The 21,337-nt window shown below is 45.2% G+C and overlaps 1 protein-coding gene across 4 annotated transcripts in view; it reads left to right on the top strand.

The window, feature by feature from the left end:
* The window catches only part of NCOA1 (nuclear receptor coactivator 1), a 299,593-nt gene that overhangs the window by 257,063 nt on the left and 21,193 nt on the right, over window positions 1-21,337 (top strand). For 3 of the 4 annotated variants that reach the window (XM_040348119.1, XM_040348117.1, XM_040348118.1), the window contains exons 12-13: window positions 8,266-8,442; window positions 15,105-15,225. In XM_040348119.1, coding sequence (XP_040204053.1) covers window positions 8,266-8,442; window positions 15,105-15,225 — 298 coding nt within the window. The remainder of the gene's footprint in view (window positions 1-8,265; window positions 8,443-15,104; window positions 15,226-21,337) is intronic. The other variant, XM_040348120.1, reaches the window with a different exon arrangement.

Raw genomic sequence — 21,337 nt, 5'->3', positions numbered from 1 at the left:
TGGTGAATCAGGCACTTGCGATGAAAACTTGCGGCGGTGTACGTGAATCTGGCCCCAGGTTATTCTGCTGGGTGAATGCATTGCCCCCCCCTCCCCCTTTAACATTTTATTAAAGGCTCCATGGGTTTTCTGGCTGTGAAATTTTCTTGCTTGGTCATTGAAGGGTTAATATATGTGATATGAAAATCTTAACTGGTGGGAATAAGCAGGGAGGAATGTCAGAAGAATTTTAGGCAAGTTTTTTCATGCTTGGAGGGGTAGAGAAAGTTTTGGGCTTCTTCCAAAATTCAACGCAACCTGCAGAAACGCTAAACTGTTTTCTCTTATTTTGTTTTTTATTAAGCGTCTTAAAGGGAAGCCTCTGTGTTGCCTGTACCAACCAATGCAGCTGTTAACATGGCGCAGGTTGTTATTGGCTACAGAAGGTTATTTACAGATGCTTTTTAGTTTTTAAACCTTTATATCTGAAGTTTGTGTAAATCAATTTTTTGGAAAGCATCATGCCTCGTTGTATAACTTCCTTAACCACTTCAGCCCCGGACCATTTGGCTGCCCAAAGACCAGAGCACTTTTTGCGAATTCGGCACTGCGTCGCTTTAACTGACAATTGCGCGGTCCGTGGGACGTGGCTCCCAAACAAAATTGATGTCCTTTTTGTCCCACAAATAGAGCTTTCTTTTGGTGGTATTTGATCACCTCTGCGGTTTTTATGTTTTGCGCTATAAACAAAAATAGAGCGACAATTTTTGAAAAAAAATCAATATTTTTTATTTTTGCTATAATAAATATCCCCAAAAAATCTTCCAAATTTTTTTTTTCCCACAGTTTAGGCCGATACGTATTCTTCTACATATTTTTGGTAAAAAAATCGGAATAAGCGCTTATTGATTGGTTTACGCAAAAGTTATAGCATCTGTAAAATAGGGGATAGGTTTATGTCATTTTTATTAATATTTTTTTTTTTACTAGTAATGGCGGAGATCAGCGATTTTTATCGTGACTGCGACATTATGGCGGACATATCGGACACTTTTGACGCTATTTTGGGACCATTCACATTTATACAGCGATCGGTGCTATAAAAATGCACTCATTACTGTGTAAATGTGACTGGCAGGGAAGGGGTTAACCACTAGGGGGCTAGGAAGGGGTTAAGTGTGTCCTAGGGAGTGATCACCTATGCGTTTTTTCTTTTGTGCACTATAAACAAAAAAAGAGTGACAAATTTGAAAAAAAAAAACACTGGGCCAGATTCTCGTAGATCGGCGTAAAACTATGCGGCCGTAACGTATCTCGTTTACGTTACGCGGCCGCAAGTTTTACGGGCAAGTGCATGATTCACAAAGCACTTGCCTGTAAAGTTGCGGCGGCGTAGCGTAAATTCTCCGGCGCAAGCCCGCCTAATTCAAATGATCCAGGTAGGGGGCGTGGATCATTTAAATTAGGCGCGTTCCCGCGCCGATCGTACTGCGCATGCGCCGTCCCTAAAATTTCCCGACGTGCATTGCGCTAAATGACGTCGCATGGACGTCATTGGTTTAGACGTTAACGTAAATGGCGTCCAGCGCCATTCACGGACGACTTACGCAAACGACCTACTTTTTTAAATTTCGATGCGGGAACGACGGCCATACTTAACATTGGTTGCCCCTCATATAGCAGGGGCAACTTTACGTGTCGCAAAGGCTACGGAAACATCGTAAATTCTCTGCGTCGACCGCCCGTACGTTCGGGAATCTCGCGTAAATAGCTAATTTGCATAGACGACGGGGAAAACGACAAAGCGACACCTAGCGGCGGGAAAAAAAATTGCATTTAAGATCTGACAGCGTAAGAGCCTTACGCCTGTCAGATCTAATGGATATCTATGCGTAACTGATTATAAAAATCAGTCGCATAGATACGCCGGGCCAGATTAGGACTTACGACAGCGCAAATGGCGTTGCGCCGTCGTAAGCCTTTTAAGAATCTGGCCCCCTATCTTTTTTACTTTTTGCTATAGTAATATCCCAATTTAAAAAAAAAAAAAAAAATGTCCTCAGTTTAGGCCGATATGTATTCTTCTACATATTTTTGGTAAAAAATTGCAATAAGTGTATATTGATTGGTTTGGGCAAATGTTATAGGCCCGGATTCACAAAGGAGTTACGACGGCGTATTTTCCAGATACGCCGTCGTAACTCTGAGTGTGAGGCATCGCATCTCCGCGCCTGATTCATAGAATCAGATACGCCTCACAGTTGCCTAGATACGAGTGGCGTAAGTCTCTTACGCCGTCGTATCTTAGGGTGCATATTTACGCTGGCCGCTAGGGGCACTTCCGTCGATTTACGCGTAGAATATGCAAATGAGCTAGATACGCAGATTCAGAAACGTACGTTCGCCCGGCGCATTGATTTACGCTGTTTACGTAAGGCTTTTTCCGGCGTAAAGTTACCCCTGCTATATGAGGCGTAGACAATGTTAAGTATGGACGTCGGGCCAGCGTCGAATTTTGCGTCGTTTACGTCGTTTGCGTAAGTCGTACGCTAATAGGGCTGTGCGTAAGTTACGTTCACATCTAAAGCATGCGCCGTTCGTTAGAAGCGTCAAATACGTGGGGTCACGAGTGATTGGCATACAACACGCCCCCTACCAGCCTATTTTGAATTAGGCGGGCTTACGCCGGCCCATATACGCTACGCCGCTGGAACTTCGGGCGCAAATTCTTTCTGAACACGGGACTTGCCTGTCTAAGTTACGGCGGCGTATATATACGGCTTTGCCAAGGAGAGCCACCAGAGGGCGCACGAGCACTGCAGGGGGCGTGCGTGCCACCCGGAAGTGCTTGTGCGCCCTCTGGTGGCTCTCCTAGGCAAAGCCGTATATATACGGGATTTCGCCCAGGAGAGACATTTTGCCGCAGTATATCTGCGTTAGCCGGTCGGGAACCGGTTAATATATTAATATCGGATTTTCAACTATGGGGTTTGATCTACTTGAAATCAGGGCAGTTTGCTTCAGGTTTTTTTGTATTTTCCTCCAAATTACACAAACTTTCTTTGCTAATTTACACTGGTTTGTTCATCAAGATCACACTCTGTTTTTTTTTTATCATTTGTCAGCTAAATTACTAGCAAGCTTGCGTATTTCTGTAAAGTGCAGAACTCGGCGAGTTTTAGAAAAATCCCCTGGTGAATTTCTGCATTGCTTTGCATAAAATTGAATTTTTCGCATTAAGGGCCATCTCGGCCTGTCTGGAGCCCATGTCGCTCATGGCGCTCTTTTGATGAGTGTCTTATTCTGAATAAGCATTGGGGCATTCTGACCAGCCTAACGGGTTGGTTTTCTTTAGAAAACAACCACAGTCTGAGCAGGAAAGCCTGTCACCTGTCAACATGTTGCAGAGAAGGTCTCTTTGGGGAAGCGGTGATCTATCTGCAGACCCCGCCTCTAAATAGGCAGGGACCACCCACTCAATTACTGGATCCCTCCAATTAGTGCCTTTCTGAGTTACTACTACAAGCAGTAATCTAACAGGGGGTTAGGAGTGGATGTACAAAGAGCAGGGGTCAGGAGTGTATAACACACAGAGTGCAAGGGTCAAGAGTGTGTAATGCACTAGTAGAGATCCCCTTCCACCAATACAGATCCCCAGTAAAGATTTTCCCCCAATACAGCTCCTTCCGAGTATAGATCTCCTCCCTAGTACAGATTACTTATCTCCCAAATACAGTTCCTCCTCCCCATTAAAGATTGAAGTTCCCCCTCAATAGTTACCCCCAGTACAGATCTCCTTCCCCCAGTACAGATCCCCCCCCCCCCCCAGTAAGTATTTCTGCCCAGTACAGCTCCTTCCTACTACAGATCTCCCCAATAGTACAGATTTCCATCCTCCCAAATACAGTTCCTCCTCCCCATTAAAGATCCCCCTTATTGAAAGTTCCCCCTCAATATAGTTACCCCCAGTACAGATCTCCTTCCCCCAGTACAGACCCCCCCCCCCCAGTAAATATTTCTGCCCAGTACAGCTCCTTCATACTACAGATCTCCCCAATAGTACAGATTTCCATCCTCCCAAATACAGTTCCTCCTCCCCATTAAAGATCCCCCCATTGAAGTTCCCCCTCAATAGTTGCCCCCAGTACAGATCTCCTTCCCCCAGTACAGATCCCCCCCAGTAAATATTTCTGCCCAGTACAGCTCCTTCCTACTACAGATCTCCTCAATAGTACAGATTTCCATCCTCCTAAATACAGTTCCTCCTCCCCATTAAAGATCCCCCTTATTGAAAGTTCCCCCTCAATATAGTTACCCCCAGTACAGATCTCCGTCCCCCCAGTAAATATTTCCCCCCAGTACAGCTCCTTCCTACTACAGTGTTGCCGTGCAGTAACTCAAATAAGGCTCATGCCGTGATCCCGAAACACAGCCTAGGACACAGCAACGGCGGTCGGTAAGGCGGTTGATCATTTCAGAGGGGGTGGGGAGTTCAGCCTCGGGCACCTAAAGGAAAATAATTAGACCGCATGCGCAGTGCGGCAACATTGGCTAACAATGTGAGGGGCTTAAAACTTCAGTCTACTGACTCCACATATGGCACAGTCCTCGTACCTAAAAAATATTATTGAACTTCTGTGCTCCAAGCAGTAATCTAACAGGGGTTAGGAGTGGATATAGTACAAAGCGCATGGGTCAGGAGTGTATAACATACAGAGTGCAAGGGTCAAGAGTGTGTAATGCACTGGTAGAGCTCCCCTTCCCCCAATACAGATCACCCCCAGAAAAGATTTTCCCCCAATACAGCTCCTTCGGAGTATAAAATCTCCCCCTAGTACAGATTACTCTCCCAAATACAGTTCCTCCTCCCCGTTAAAGATCCCCCTCAATATAGTTACCCCCAGTACAGATCTCCTTCCCCCCCCAGTACAGATTCCCCCCCCCCCCCCCCAGTAAATATTTCTCCCCAGTACAGCTCCTTCCTACTTTGTGGGGAAAAAAGGACGTCGATTTTGGTTGCTTTTAACATCGCACGACTGCACAATTGTCAGTTAGAGCGACGCAGTGCCGAATCGCAAAAAATGGCCTGGTCTTTGGGCAGCCAATTCTTCTGGGGCTGAAGTGGTTAAGAGAGCCTCCCTTCCTCTTAACTGCTTCTGCCCGTCTGAGCTGACAGGTAGCAGAAGTAGCAGCTGCAGTGCTTCTGGAGCACAGCAATTGTCAGCAGTCACTCTGGGGGGTTTGGACCCCCCTATCCCCCCTCTTATCTACACCCCTCCTGGTCAAACGGCTAAGATGTGGGACTGTCCTGGTAAATAAAGGACAATTTTCTTTTTGCAAGGGAGAAGTTAGTTAGTCCTGTCAGCATACTGTTTTAACCAACACAAATATGGGGGGGGGGGGGAGAATATACCAACTCCAAGCAGAAAAGAGTAGCCAGTAAAATTTAAGCCAAGAACCACAGTACTGCAAGGCTGCCGTGTGAAGCATAGCGCTGCCCCGTGGGCCTTGTATGTCTTCTGATGTACCTTGTTACTTGGCATCTAAATAAAGGGAGGATCAGATGTCCATAAATGTAGACACTTCCTGACCTGTGTTTCATTACTGTGCCAGGTCTGTGATCTCTGTAACAACCAAAGTATTCATTGTGATAAAAAGTTCTTTGTAAATAAAATAAAAAACGTCTCCATATCTAGCTCCGCTTTCCAACCTGACCATTTTTTCTTTGAATAAAATACTTTTTGCTCCATTCCTAACCACAAAGAAAATCTTACCCCCAAGGAAATTTCCGCACCACTAAAAATAACACACATGAAGGGCCAAAGTCGGAAAACATTCATCTTACGGAGTATATACTAATGAAAATAGCACACAAATATAGATGAAAAGCTATAGACACATAAAAGGAACTCAAGAGATCTGACCTCAGCCCTTATTCTGAGCCAGGTCTTCTCATTCAACATCAGTACCTGACCCCACAATGCTCTTTTGGCTGAATGGGCACAAATTTCCACAGGAACTGTAGACCGTTGTGGCCTTCCAAGCTTGTTGTAACAATTAGTGTTACTCACGAATATTCGTATTGCGAATATTCGGCTTGAATATGGCATATTCGAGTATTCGCGAATATCTCGAAGTTCGCGGCCAATATTTGCTATTCCGAATATAAAAAAAAAAATGCGAATTTATTGCGAACATTTTGCGAATTTTTTTTTGTTTGTTTGTTTCTGATTGGCTCTGATGCAAAAGAAGGGCAGAGAAAGTATTCTCGAATATTCGGAAATCGGATATTCGGAATATTTTATAAAAAAAAAAATGTTGTGAAATATTTTGACAACTGTGGTAGGAGAACTCTGATTGGCTCTGATGCAAAAGAAGGGCGGAGAAAGTATTCGCGAATATTCTGAAATCGAATATTGGTGATATTTTATCGAAATTTCTCTAATGCGAAATTGATTGCGAGATTTTGACAACTCTGATTGGCTCTGATGCAAAAAAAGGGTGGAGAAAGTATTCGCGAATATTCGATTTCCGAATATTCGCAAATACTTTCTCCACCCTTCTTTTGCATCAGAGCCAATCAGAGTTCTCCTACCACAGTTGTCAAAATATTTCACAACATTTTTTTTTTTGATAAAATATTCCGAATATTCGATTTCCGAATATTCGAGAATACTTTCTCCGCCCTTCTTTTGCATCAGAGCCAATCAGAAAAAAAAAAAAAAAAATTTGCATTAGCGAAATTTCGCAATTTTTTTTTTTTTTAAATATCACGAATATTTGATTTTAGCGAATATTTCACGAATATTCGACTATATATTCGTGATATATCGCGAAATCGAATATGGCGTATTCCGCTCAACACTAGTAACAATTTGGGGAAGACTCTTTCCTGTTCCAGCATGACTGTGCTCCTGTGTACAAAGTTGGCTCCATAAAGACATGGTTTTACCAGTTTGGTGTCAAGGAACTCAAGAGATCGGACCTCAGTCCTTATTCCAACCAGGTCTTCAGATTTAACATCAGTACATGACCTTAAGATTCCCTTTTGGCTAAACGGGCATAAATTCCCACAGGAACTGTAGACGATTGTGTCCTTCCAACCCTGTTGTAACAATTTGGGGAAGACTCTTGTCTGTTCCAGAATGACTGTGGTCCTGTGTACAAGGCTGGCTCCATAAAGACATGGTTTTACCAGTTTGGTGTCAAGGAACTCAAGAGCTCTGACTTCAGCCCTTATTCTGAGCCAGGTCTTCTCATTCCGTATCAGTACCTGACTCCACAATGCTCTTTTGGCTGAATGGGCAAAAATTCCCACAAGAACTGTAGCCAGTTGTGTCCTTCCAAGCCTGTTGTGTTCCTGTGTCCCACAGGAACTGTAGACAATTGTGGCCTTCCAAGCTTGTTGTAACAATTTGGGGAAGACTCTTTCCTGTTCCAGCATGACTGTGCTCCTGTGTACAAAGTTGGCTCCATAAAGACATGGTTTTACCAGTTTGGTGTCAAGGAACTCAAGAGATCGGACCTCAGTCCTTATTCTAACCAGGTCTTCACATTTAACATCAGTACATGACCTTAAGATTCCCTTTTGGCTAAACGGGCATAAATTCCCACAGGGACTGTAGACGATTGTGTCCTTCCAACCCTGTTGTTACAATTTGGGGAAGACTCTTGTCTGATGCAAATGTGATAAGGGAAGAGAAAAGGGAAAGTCTGCCGGCTATCTATCTCCCCCTGCAGGCTGGAGGGAGCAGAAAGGCTAATACTCACTCCAGCAAGTGATGGCAGCTGCTCCTCCTGACAGGAGTGAAATCGCAATCACTCACTGTCAGAGAGGAGCAGCTCCAGGGCTGCACCTGAAAGGCCCACTGAGCCATCGGCCCACCGGGAAACTCCCGGTAGTCCCGATGACCAGTACATGTCTGGACCACTGTAATCAGTGGGTGCTTGTAGTGACTACAGTAGATGAAAGCCAACATTTCGGGGGGCCTAACATAATTCTGTCCTCAAGGAGACATAGTGAGCTTCCTCAAGGCAACATAGTCATGAAAGATTGAGAAAAGGAACTTGGGAGGCCCCAAAACTATGTCTATTTCTGACTTATCCATCACTGTTTTAACAATAAATGTGTGTAGTGTACACCTGGAGTGATAGTGACTTTACATCTCCTTGTACCCATTGACCAGACAGTGAAGAACAATGTGTACATAATTTATGGTATCTTGGGATCTCTATTGACGTCATTAATGATGGCCATACATGTTTTTTTTTTTTTTTCGTTCACAGACTATAATGGCATTGACAGAGGTCAGTCACCATTTGGATTCTGTGATCCATTGGATCCCGTGCACATGGATTTGAACCCATTTCCCGCACCTAATGATACCAGTCCTCGGTCTGGACTTACTCCGGAGCAGAGTCGGGTAGCCATGTCGGGGACCACCACCTTTCAGACAGATCCCGGTATGTTTACAGAACCACAGAACACCCCAGACAAGGGCACTTGCAAGCAGTAACTCTGGTGGTCAATAACCTTCCACCACTACATCCTCGTTCAGCAAAGCCTAGGAATCAAATATTGGACCTCCCTTGAGTTAAATCCTAGCTACACAGCAACCTGTGAAGCAAAGAGCTTACACAAGGTCTTCTCAAGGCAAGACTAGACCCTGCTACACCCAAATCCTCACCAAGCAGAGGCTTATTGTGCTTCCTCAGTGTGACGAACCCAGGACTATGTCCGCCGTCAATGCTTCCTCTGTCCAGAACCAGCGCCATCCAAGACTCTTTAGCCCACCCAGTCACCAGACAACACCAATGTAGGGTAAAAACCAGCAGACTACTTTATTTAAGCACATATTACACAGATATCCCACTTCAAAACACTCCCCCCCCCCCCTCCACCCTTGGAAAACAGGGCGGGTTAAACTGTCCAATGACAATGGACACACAAGTCAGGTGTGTTCAAACTTCTCATCGGTAAACAGTCTTATCAGCAGGGGGGCTGCTGGAGGAGTCCCCTCCCTCTTTCCTCACAGCAAATACACTTACACATCCAATAATAGTTAAAGGGGTTGTCAGGCCCGGATTTCCCACAAGGCCACTGAGGCCAGGCCTTGGGGCGGCAGGGCAGTGGCATGGAGTCCCCCGACGCCCGGAACATACAGTTCGGGGCAGTAAGTTATGGGGGAATCCGCTCGCTCATTAACAAGTGATTGCGGCGATGTCGCCGAAATCACTTGTAAAATGTGTGCTCCCGTCCATCCTCCCCTCTCCCCCCACCCCACATACCTCTCTCTGCTGGCTCTGCCTTCGGGACTCCGTCCTCCCCCCGGCCACCGAGTCTCCTGTTCCTGCTGCCGATGTACACAGTGAGAGGGGAGAGCTGTGCTCTTCCCATCTCAGCTGTGACAGGAGTTTTAGCACATTGCTAGGACTCCTGTTTTGGAGGTGACAGTGTCAATAAAGAGAACATGTCACCTCCAATTGCTATCCCACAGGGAATTGTTTTCTCCTGAGTGATAGCAACAAAGTTAAGTGAAAAAAAAGTTGATAAAAAAATAAATAAATAATAAGAAATAATATTTAAATTAATAAAATAAAAAAGTAATTAAAAAGTAAAAAAATAAGAAAAATAATAAGAAAATTATACAAGAATAAAAAAAAGTAAGTGACAAGCTATAAATAAATAAAAAGAAAAAAAGTGGTAAAAAAAAAATGTGAACTAACCGTGCCGCCCCTGCCATCCGGTTGCCATTCTCCGTTGATTTGGGGGGGGGTTCGGTTGGCGGGGAGGAGGTGCATTGCAGAACCTGGCCTTGGGACGGCAGGGAGAGCAAATCCGGCCCTGGGGGTTGTAAAGGTACAAGTTTTTCCCCCTAAATAGCTTCCTTTACCTTAGTGGAGTCCTCTTTCACTTACCTCATGCTTTGATTTTGCTTTTAAATGTCCTTGTTTCTTCTGAGAAATCCTCACTTCCTGTTCTTCTGTCTGTAACTCCACACAGTAATGCAAGGCTTTCTCCCTGGTGTGGAGTGTCGTGCTCGCCCCCTCCCTTGGACTACAGGAGAGTCAGGACGCCGACTAAGACACAGCTCCGTTCTCTATCTGCAACGTAGAGAGCGTCCTGACTCTCCCGTAGTCCAAGGGAGGGGCGAGCACGATATTCCACACCAGGGAGAAAGCCTTGCATTACTGTGTGGAGTTACAGACAGAAGAACAGGAAGTGAGGATTTCTCAGAAGAAATAAGGACATTTAAAAGCAAAATGGAAGGATGAGGTAAGTGAAGGAGGACTACACTAAGGTAAAGGAAGCTATTTAGGAAAAAAAAATTGTTCCTTTACAACCCCTTTAAGGCAGACAGCCACAATAGAACAATAGAATACAGTCACACCCCAAACGATCACAGCAAAGAGTCCACAACAGCATGAGACAACACACAATATATACATATATACAACATTGAGTCTGACTAGCACAGATCATAGTGGGGTTCTCATTCACCCTGTGCCCCTATTAGAGACACAGGGTGATTTACACATAAGAGGGTCCGGGGAAGCTGGACACAGAGGGGCAGATTCTCGTAGCTCGGCGTATCTTTGTGCGGGCGTAATTTCCTATTTACGTTACGGGCAAGTGCTGTATTCTCAAAGCACTTGCTCCGTAAGTTGCGGCGGCGTAGCGTAAATAGGCCGGCGTAAGCCCGCCTAATTCAAATGTGGAACAGGGGGGCGTGTTTTATGTAAATAACTTGTGACCCGACGTGATTGACGTTTTTCACGAACGGCGCATGCGCCGTCCGTGGAATATCCCAGTGTGCATTGCTCCAAAGTACGCCGCAAGGACGTATTGGTTTCGACGTGAACGTAAATGACGTCCAGCCCCATTCACGGACAACTTAGGCAAACAACGTAAAATTCGACGCGGGAGCGACGTCCATACTTAACATTGGTACGCCGCATGTACGCCTCATATAGCAGGGGTAACTTTACGCCGGGAAAAGCCTAACGTAAATGGCGTATCTGTACTGCGTCGGCCGTCCGTACATTCGTGAATTCGCGTATCTAGCTGATTTACATATTTCTAGGCGTAAATGAGCGTACGCGCCCCTAGCGGCCAGCGTAAATATGCAGTTAAGATCCGACGGCGTAAGAGACTTATGCCGGTCGGATCTATTAGAAATCTATGCGTAACTGATTCTAAGAATCAGGCGCATAGATACGACCGCTCAGACTCAGAGATACGCCGGCGTATCTGGAAATACGCCGTCATAAGCCCTTTGAGAATCTGGGCCAGAGTTTCCAGGGCTCTCCAATGTAAGCTGAGTTGCACAAACCCCCCACCCAAAGTGACTCCTGTCACACCCAGTTTGATGAAAGACCAGGGGAGTAACTTGGCACAGTTGAAACCCTCATCAAGAGGGCAGTGAAGGTTTCCTTTACTCCCGGGTCCTCCAAAAAATCTGTGCTATTCCTCCACAACTAATTGTGTCACTCAGATGTGTGCAGACCAAGCTCTGGCTTATTATGGGGGGGGGTTTAATTGTAATGTGCATGGTAAGCGCCCAAACACAGAGTAGGCCCCACAGGGCGTCTATCTTTCATCTTAGACCTGTTTATATGAACACAGTGAGCATATGGAGGCCCGAGCGGAAAATCGAATATGTGACTAAAGTGTGTACGCACGTGTTAATGTCCACCCACCGGGAGATGAAAAGCAAAGCATCCCGTGGCTTTAAATCCGTAGCTGCAGGTAAAGAGGACGTCTGAGGAGAGTCGGTTATACCCTGTTCTTCAGAATGCAGGTTATTCCGCCTGTCCTTAGGCCCCATGAGCAATGGAAACTTGGAGAAATTAACCACTTCAATACCAGGCACTTACACCCCCTTCCTGCCCAAGCCAATTTTCAGCTTTCGGCGCTGTCGCTGTTTAAATGACAATTGCGCGTTCATGCTACACTGTACCCAAACAAAAATGTTATCATTTTGTTCCCACACATAGAGCTTTCTTTTGGTGGTATTTGATCACCTCTGCGGTTTTTATTTTTTGCTACACAAATAAAAAGACAGAAATTTTTGAAAAAAAATTAAAGTTTTTATTTTTTTCTGTTTTAAAATTTTGTAAATAAGTAAGTTTTCTCCTTCACTGATGGGCACTGATAAGGCGGCACTGATAAGGCGGAACCAATGAGACGGCGCCAATGAGGTGGCACTGATGGGCACTGATATGCGGCAATGATGGGCACTGGTGGGTGGCACTGATATGTAGCATTGATGGGCATTGATAGGTGGCACTGATGGGCACTCATGGGTGGCACTGGTGGGCACTAATAGGCGACACTGATGGGCACTGAAAGGCTGCAATGATGGGTACTTATGGGTGGCACTGATAGGCGGCACTGATGGGCGGCACTGCTGGGCACTAATGGGCATTGATACATGGCACTGATGGGCACTGATCCCTGGTGGCACTGGTAGGAATTTTGAGTGGGCACTGGTTGGCAGCTGCCTTTACACAGACTGGAATTTCCCTGGTTGTCTAGGGGGCATATCTGGTGGTCCAGTGTGGATGCCCATCCGTGATGGTCCTGGGTGGAATACTGGTGGTCCTGGGAAGGCATCCGAGGGGGGGCTGCTCTGATAAACTATCAGCACAGACCCCCCCCCTGTCAGGAGAGCAGGCGATCGTCTCTCCTCTACTCACGTCTGTCAGACGCGAGTGGGGAAAAGCTGATCAATGGCTCTTCCTGTTTACATTGTGATTGGACACAGCTGATCACGTGGTAAAGAGCCTCCATCGGACTGACACACCACACCACCAATCGCCATGATGCGCGCCCCCCTTGGGCGCGCGGCAGCTGTTATCCTGCTGGACGTCATATGACGTCTATTCAGGATAACTGAACCACCGCCCGGCCGTCATTTTTCTATAGGCCAGGCGGAAAGTGGTTAAAGTAAATGTAAACCCTCATTTAGTTTGATAAAACACTGCGCATCATAAACAACTGCAGTAAAAAAAAAAAAAAAAATGGTGCTCTAGTTCATCTTAAATGTGTTGAGTAGGGTTGAAGTCAGGTACGGATGCTGGAAAAAATCTGGCTTACAGTCAGCATTCCAATTCATTCCAAAGGTGTGCCGTAGGGTTGAGGGCAGAGCCGGTGCTACCACTAGGCAAACTAGGCAGCCGCCTAGGGCACCCATGCTGCCTAGGGCGCCCGGCCACTGGTGTTCCTACTCTCTTCTCTCTGCAGCAAGCAACTAATGCCGTGTACACACGGTCGGAATTCCCAACAAAAAAAGTCAGATGGGAGCTTTTCGTCGGATATCCTGACCTTGTGTATGCCCCATATGACTTTTTCTGTCGGAATTTCCAACGGTCTTAGAGAGCAGGTTCTCTATTTTTCCTGTCGGAAATTCCGGCTGAGCTTTTCCCGATGGAAAGTTCGGCCGTGTGTACATGGCCTAAGTCTGAGCATCAGCAGGCAGCCGGAGCTCCATTTGCACATAGTGTGAGAGGCGCATCGTTGGCGGAGAAATGTGTCTTTGTCCCAACTCCCGGATACATGGAGGCAAGCAAACATTCATTGATGGCAGCTTTTGAGGCTGCATTTGATGGCCACTGGTGAGGCTGCATACATGCAGGGCGGATCCTAGGCAGGGTGCACAGGGTGCTTTGCACCCAGGCGCCTGCAGAGGTGGGGGCGCCGAAGTGCCAGAGTTCTCCCCTCCCTCCTTCTCTCCTTGTTTGTGTCTGTCCAGAACTAGTGTTCTGAGCATAGGTGTGTGTCCGTCCAGAACTGATGTGTGAACATAGGGCAGCCCGTCCAGCCTGGCAGTGCTCGGGGGAGGGGCCGCTCCTCTTCCTGACCTTCCAGAGGGTTCTAGTTTTCAGTGGCTGCTGAGTGCTGATGCGCAGGAATGAATTCCTCACACTGGGAGTCTTGGATCCTGCACAGCCTCCACCAACCCCAGTTGGAATGCCTCCCCCTCCCATCTCTATCTCGGGCTGCACAGAGACAGAACCAAGGTTAGTCACAGTGTTCAGTGTGCTGTGTGCAGGAGGATGGCATCCCTTTACATGTGCTCTGGGCTGCCCCTGCTCTAGATGTTTTATTGCATGATAGATTGCATAGGATACACAGCCCCTGCCCATTCCTCCACCCTTTCACACTGACAGTGCTGGGGCATTGGCGGTAAATGTGGAGGAGTTAGTAAAATGACCACGCCCATGTGGGGGCGCCAGAAATATTTCTGCACCCAGACGCATGTGACCCTAGGATCGGCCCTGCATACATGGGTGCTGGTGAGGCTGCATTTTATGGCCGCTGGTGAGGCTGTATACATGGGTGCTGGTGAGGCTGCATTTGATGGCTACTGGTGATGCTACATTGATGGGTGCTGGTGAGGCTGCATTGATGGGCATTGGTGAGGCTACATTGGTGGGTGCTGGTGAGGCTGCATTGATGGGCGCTGGTGAGGCTGCATTTGATGGCCGCTGGTGAGGCTGCATTTGATGGCCGCTGGTGAGGCTGCATTTGATGGCCGCTGGTGAGGCTGCATTTGATGGCCGCTGGTGAGGCTGCATTTGATGGGCATTGGTGAGGCTGCATTTTATGGGCATTGGTGAGGCTGCATTGATGGGTGCTGGTGAGGCTGCATTGATGGGCGTTGGTGAGGCTGCATTGATGGGCATTGGTGAGGCTGCATTTGATGGCCGCTGGTGAGGCTGCATTGGTGGGCTGCATTTAATGGGCGCTGGTGGGCTGCATTTGATGGGCCTTTTCGGTAAAAAGGTGGAGTATAGATGGGCAGGGGGAAAAGGGTGGAGTCAGGGGTGGAGCCAAGGGGGGCGGCAAAATTAGGTTTCGCCTAGGGCATCAAAAATCCTTGCACCAGCCCTGGTTGAGGGCATAGCTCTGTACAGGCCACCCAAGCTCCTCTGCACTGCACTGGTCAAACCATGACTTTTTTGGGTGCTAGAAGAACAAAAAGCCGCCCCATAATGTTACCACAAGGTAGAAGGGGTGTGTAATGATATCCTCTGTTACTCTCAAGGAAGGAAGCTTGTAGAATTGCCTATTTGGTATTTTTCTTGGTGTCTGTTGGTAACCATCTATCTTTCCCCCATAGGCCTCCCGGACCCAGACCTGGGAATGACGGACCAATTCGGACAATCTGGTATCACTGACCAAATGCCCTGGTCTGACAGCTTGACGCCTCTGAACCGTGTGACCCAAAACGCGCAGGAAGAGTGAGTACTCAAAGACAACCTGGAATGTGTGAGAGGTTTACAAGGGCCTCACTTCAACCTATGATGTTGAAGGATATATCTCTGTTTCTGTAATAGTCTTGTTGAATCGCCCATTCTCTGCTGGGTCAGATTAATGCGAGGAATTGATAAGTCTTGGCCTAAAGTAACCCTGTCACTATAGGTTCCTTTTCTGAATAGAGGTTTCCCAGCATCATCTAGCCCTTTCCTCCCCGGCCTGACTGTCCCTGGCCTGCCCCTTTCCTGTATAGTATATAGTTCTGACTCTGCACACTCTGAAGATAGCTGCTGTTATACTTTTTTTTTTCCTGCAAATTGTATCTCTAAATAAACACACGATCGCAGTACAGAGACAGGGAACACACCGATCTCCCCACAAAGTGTTTTCAGATGCCGAACTAGATTGACCCGATGTGTCCGGAAGATTCATGAATATGCATGTCAGGGAGAGAGCAGTAAGTGAAAAATACATCGGCCATAGTATTGTTGTGGTCTGTGCTACCCCCTTCTCCGGGCCCCAACCATATGTTGTCCTCTAAACCCTGCAACCGCCGCAGAGGCAGAAAAACAAGACCTACAGAGAGGAGGGGACCCACCGGATATACCAATGTACTATACTATATGTGAGCTGGAGAGATAGAGAGATAGATAGATTAGATAGATAGATAGATAGATAGATAGATAGATAGATAGATAGATAGATAGATAGATAGATAGATAGATAGATAGATAGATAGATAGATAGATAGATAGATAGATAGATATGAGATAGATAGATAGATATGAGATAGATAGATATGAGATAGATAGATAGATATGAGATAGATAGATATGAGATAGATAGATAGATATTAGATAGATAGATAGATAGATAGATAGATAGATAGATAGATAGATAGATAGATAGATAGATAGATAGATAGATAGATAGATAGATAGATATGAGATAGATAGATATGAGATAGATAGATATGAGATAGATAGATATGAGATAGATAGATAGATAGATAGATAGATATGAGATAGATAGATATGAGATAGATAGATATGAGATAGATAGATAGATAGATAGATATGAGATAGATAGATAGATAGATATGAGATAGATAGATATGAGATAGATAGATAGATAGATAGATATGAGATAGATAGATAGATAGATAGATAGATAGATAGATAGATAGATAGATAGATAGATAGATAAAAGGGTGGGAATCAAATTTAAAGGGGTATAAATACCTTTTCAAGGCACTGTATATACAGTATATATGTCAGTATCTCTTTGTATATATACTGTATATATGTCATTATCTCTATGTATATATACTGTATATATGTCAGTATCTCTATGTATATATACCGTATATATGTCATTATCTCTATGTATATATACTGTATATATGTCATTATCTCTATGTATATATACTGTATATATGTCAGTATCTCTATGTATATATGTCAGTATCTTTAGGTATATATACTGTATATATGTCAGTATCTCTTTGTATATATACAGTATATATGTCAGTATCTCTATGTATATATACTGTATATATGTCAGTATCTCTATGTATATATACTGTATATATGTCAGTATCTCTTTGTATATATACTGTATATATGTCATTATCTCTATGTATATATACTGTATATATGTCGGTATCTCTATGTATATATACCGTATATATGTCAGTATCTCTTTGTATATATACTGTATATATGTCAGTATCTCTATGTATATATGTCAGTATCTCTAGGTATATATACTGTATATATGTCAGTATCTCTTTGTATATATACTGTATATATGTCATTATCTCTATGTATATATACTGTATATATGTCAGTATCTCTTTGTATATATGTCAGTATCTCTAGGTATATATACAGTATATATGTCAGTATCTCTAGGTATATATACTGTATATATGTCAGTATCTCTTTGTATATATACTGTATATATGTCAGTATCTCTAGGTATATATACAGTATATATGTCGGTATCTCTTTGTATATATACTGTATATATGTCAGTATCTCTATGTATATATACAGTATATATGTCAGTATCTCTATGTATATATACTGTATATATGTCAGTATCTCTATGTATATATACTGTATATATGTCAGTATCTCTATGTATATATACTGTATATATGTCAGTATCTCTATGTATATATACTGTATATATGTCAGTATCTCTTTGTATATATACTGTATATATGTCAGTATCTCTTTGTATATATACCGTATATATGTCAGTATCTCTAGGTATATATACTGTATATATGTCAGTATCTCTTTGTATATATACAGTATATATGTCAGTATCTCTATGTATATATACTGTATATATGTCAGTATCTCTTTGTATATATACTGTATATATGTCAGTATCTCTATGTATATATACAGTATATATGTCAGTATCTCTTTATATATACTGTATATATGTCAGTATCTCTATGTATATATACTGTATATATGTCGGTATCTCTTTGTATATATACAGTATATATGTCAGTATCTCTATGTATACATACTGTATATATGTCAGTATCTCTATGTATATATTCCATACGTGTGACTGTGCAGCTTTGGTGTTCCAGAACCGGCACCTGGCCCCCCGGGTCCTCTGAGGACACCCAGTACAAACCACGGCTCGCTATTTTTAGAAGGCGAACGGCGGCCTGTTATTCTTTTGGGTCTGAGCTCCTTACAAAGCTTTGGGAAGTTTCTGGAAGTTTAGCACAGACCAATGGGAGGACATGTTCCCCTCCAGGGAGCGCGGATCACTAATCCCCCTCTTTTTTTCTTTTTTTTTAGGCGAGCCCCCGCTCCCCTTTGCTTGCTTTTCACAGGGAATCAAAGGCACCTGAGCTCCCAGGCATAATAGGATCACAGCGGAGCTGAGAATTCTTTTTTTGGCCTTCATCCTTCCCATAATCTGCTTATTCGCCTGCTGAGTTGGAGGGGGGGGGGTGACATCTAGTGGCTACTGGTGGGTTACAACGCATTCCATGAAACCGCAGGATTGTGTGGAGTGTGTGTGTATTTTTTTGAATGTCACGGCAATGGTTTACATTCACCATATGGATGGTCATCGAAAAACCTGGCTGCTGACAGCCTGCTTCCATACGCCTCCGGTAATCATCTCCACTATGTTAGAATGACGGCACGCACAGCGTTTCCATTCCTCCCTGCTGTACAGTGGTCTAGAGGAAGCCAATATAAAGACAGGATCAGGTATCTATACTAGATGTATTAAAAACATCCCCCCCTCAAGCCCCCGTTTTACTTACCTAAGACTCAAATCTCCTTGGGCGCGGTCCCGCGTTGCTTTTCACCGAGCTCTAGTCGGCTCTTCATTGGATGATTGATAGCAGCGCCGCTGCTGTCAATCAAATCAATGACGCAGCGCGCCTGGGGGTGATCCATTCGGTGGCTATGACCAGCCAACTGTATTACACGGGAGCACGCCTGCAAGCTAACCCCCTTGGTAGAGGGGGGTTAGCTCTTGCGGGGAGGAGCAAAGACAGCTGCCAAGGGACCCCAGAAGCGAAGGATTGGGGGGCACTCTGTGCAAAACGAACTGCACAGTGGGGTAGATTCAGGTACCTTTGCGCATTTTTTACGGAGGCGCATTGCAACGTTTTTGCCCTGCGCCCCCGCAAATTTTCTGCGCTACCCGCGATTCACGGAGCAGTAGCTCCGTAAATTGCGTGGGCGCTCCGGCAAAATGCCCGGCGTAAGCGCGCGCAATTTAAATGATCCCGTAGGGGGCGGGAATCATTTAAATTAGGCATGTTCCTGCACCGATCGTAGAGCGCATGCTCCGTCGGGAAACTTTCCCGACGTGCATTGCGGCAAATGACGTCGCAAGGACGTCATTTGCTTCAAAGTGAACGTGAATGGCGTCCAGCGCCATTCACGATTCACTTACGCAAACTACGTAAAGTTCAAATTTCGCGACGCGGGAACGACGGGTATACGTAACATTGGCTGCCCCTGCTAATAGCAGGGGCAGCCTTAAGCGAAAACCGCCGTACGCAAACGACGTAAACTGCTTTACGCAGGGCTCGCGTAACGTTGTGAATCGGCGTTAGTATGCAATTTGCATACTAAACGCTGAGCACAACGGGAACGCCACCTAGCGGCCATCGCAAGAATGCAGCCTAAGATATGCGGGCATAAGAGCCTTATGCCACGCATATCTTAGGCTGCAGTCGGCGTAACGAGGTTCCTGAATCAGGAGCATTCGTTACGCCGGCGCAAGTAAGCAATTGCGCTGCATAACTATGGTTACGCAGGCGCAATTGCTCTCTGAATCCGGGCCCGTGGAGGTAAGTATAAAAAAAAGAACCCTTACTACCCCTTAACTACAAAAAAGGATACTTTTTTATATTTTGCCTGAAGTTCCAATTGAAGTGGAACTTTAGGCAGAGAAAAAAAAGTCCATGACCAGGAAAGTTTCTGTACTGCAGAAGAGTCATTCTGTGTCTCCTTCAAAAAAAAATCCTTCTTGCCTTTCTCTTCGCACTCATATGATAGAGAATGTACATTCCTGGCATGCCTCAGGATTGAATAAATTCCGGGTCACATGGATGGGAGTTTCATCATTCTAGGCTGGCCAATCAAGATGGCCGAAGATGCCAAACCCCAGCATTCCTCCATACCAGAGTGAACAAATCCCGGAGCACATGAATGGAAGTTACATCATCCCAGGCTGGACAATCAAAATGGCTGTAGACGCCAAACCCTGACATGTCTTGGTACCAGGGCACAAACATTTAGGTGCACATTTGCAGGAGTTACGTCATCTCAGGCTTGACAATCAAAATGGTCAAAGACACTAAACCCCCGGCATGTCTTGCTACCAGAGCGCAAAAATTCCAGTGCACATTTGCAGGAGTTACATCATCACAGGCTGGATAAACAAGATAGCCAAAGACACCAAACCCCCAGCATGCTTTAGTACCGGGTGAATAAATACTGGTGCACATGCATGGGAGTTACATCATCCCAGGCGGGACAATCAAGATGGCCAAAGGCGCCATGCTGCTAGGGCCAAGTTCCCCCGAGCCTCCCCTCCTCCAATTAGACCCAGTTGAGGATCTGCTGTCTCGTAGTGGTCTGGAGAACCCTGTGTCCGCTTTATACGGTACTCTGCTGGTCACTGAGTCTTCTAAAATGGATAATCTTTGGGACAGGTGGAAACTAGACATGCCCGCCGTAGATAAGGAAGACTGGATAGATGGCCTAGAACACGGCCCTAAATTAGTAATCTCATCTGGTGACAAGCTAATCCAAGTAAAATGCATGCATCAGTTCTACTTTACTCCTGTCCAGTTGCACAAGATATATCCGGATAGGGATACCATATTGTCACCGCTGTCGAACACAGCTGGGCACATGTTTCCACATGTTATGGGAGTGCCCAGTTGTCTCTGCCTTCTGGTCTGGTATTTTTGAACAACTGAATCTTCGGCTTGATCTGTCAGTCCCTATGTCACCTGAGTTGGCCCTGCTGGGAATCCATGAGGACGAACAACGACCCTATCATAGTAAACTATTGATCTCGTACCTCCTGTTCTACGCCAAGAAAGAAATTCTCTGTAAATGATCCTCCCCTGCCCCTCCCCTGTCCCCCCTGCGATTTCCTCCTGGGCAAAAATAGGATCAATGCCGTGTTAACCCCTTTACAAACTAACTTACATTAGCCGGGGTTGTTCTTGGAAATTTGATAAGGTGTGGCTGCCCTGGACGTCCCAATAAGGCTGCCTCCCCCCAATCCATGCTTGCCCTACTGCTCCTACTACCTCTTCCCGTCCCTTGGTTCCCCCCCCCCCCCCTGGGTTCTGGTTCTGTTAATGTCATGAGATCTACTTGCTCTACTGTATGGCTACTTCGTAATGATTGGATAAGAAATGTTTTCTCTATTCTCCATGTTCACCATGTTTTGCGGTGTATGATTTCCATGTCTTATGTTTTATTCTGTACTGTTGTGTAATCCTTTAATAAAGCACTCCTGATTGTTAAAAAAAAAAAAAGATGGCCAAAGGCACCTAACCCCAGAAATTCCTTGATACTA

The sequence above is a fragment of the Rana temporaria genome, chromosome 4 (genome assembly GCF_905171775.1).
Source record: "Rana temporaria chromosome 4, aRanTem1.1, whole genome shotgun sequence".
In the NCBI taxonomy this organism is placed as follows: domain Eukaryota; kingdom Metazoa; phylum Chordata; class Amphibia; order Anura; family Ranidae; genus Rana; species Rana temporaria.
Note: the sequence above shows the minus strand (reverse complement) of the source record. Positions and strands in the feature narration are given on the sequence as shown.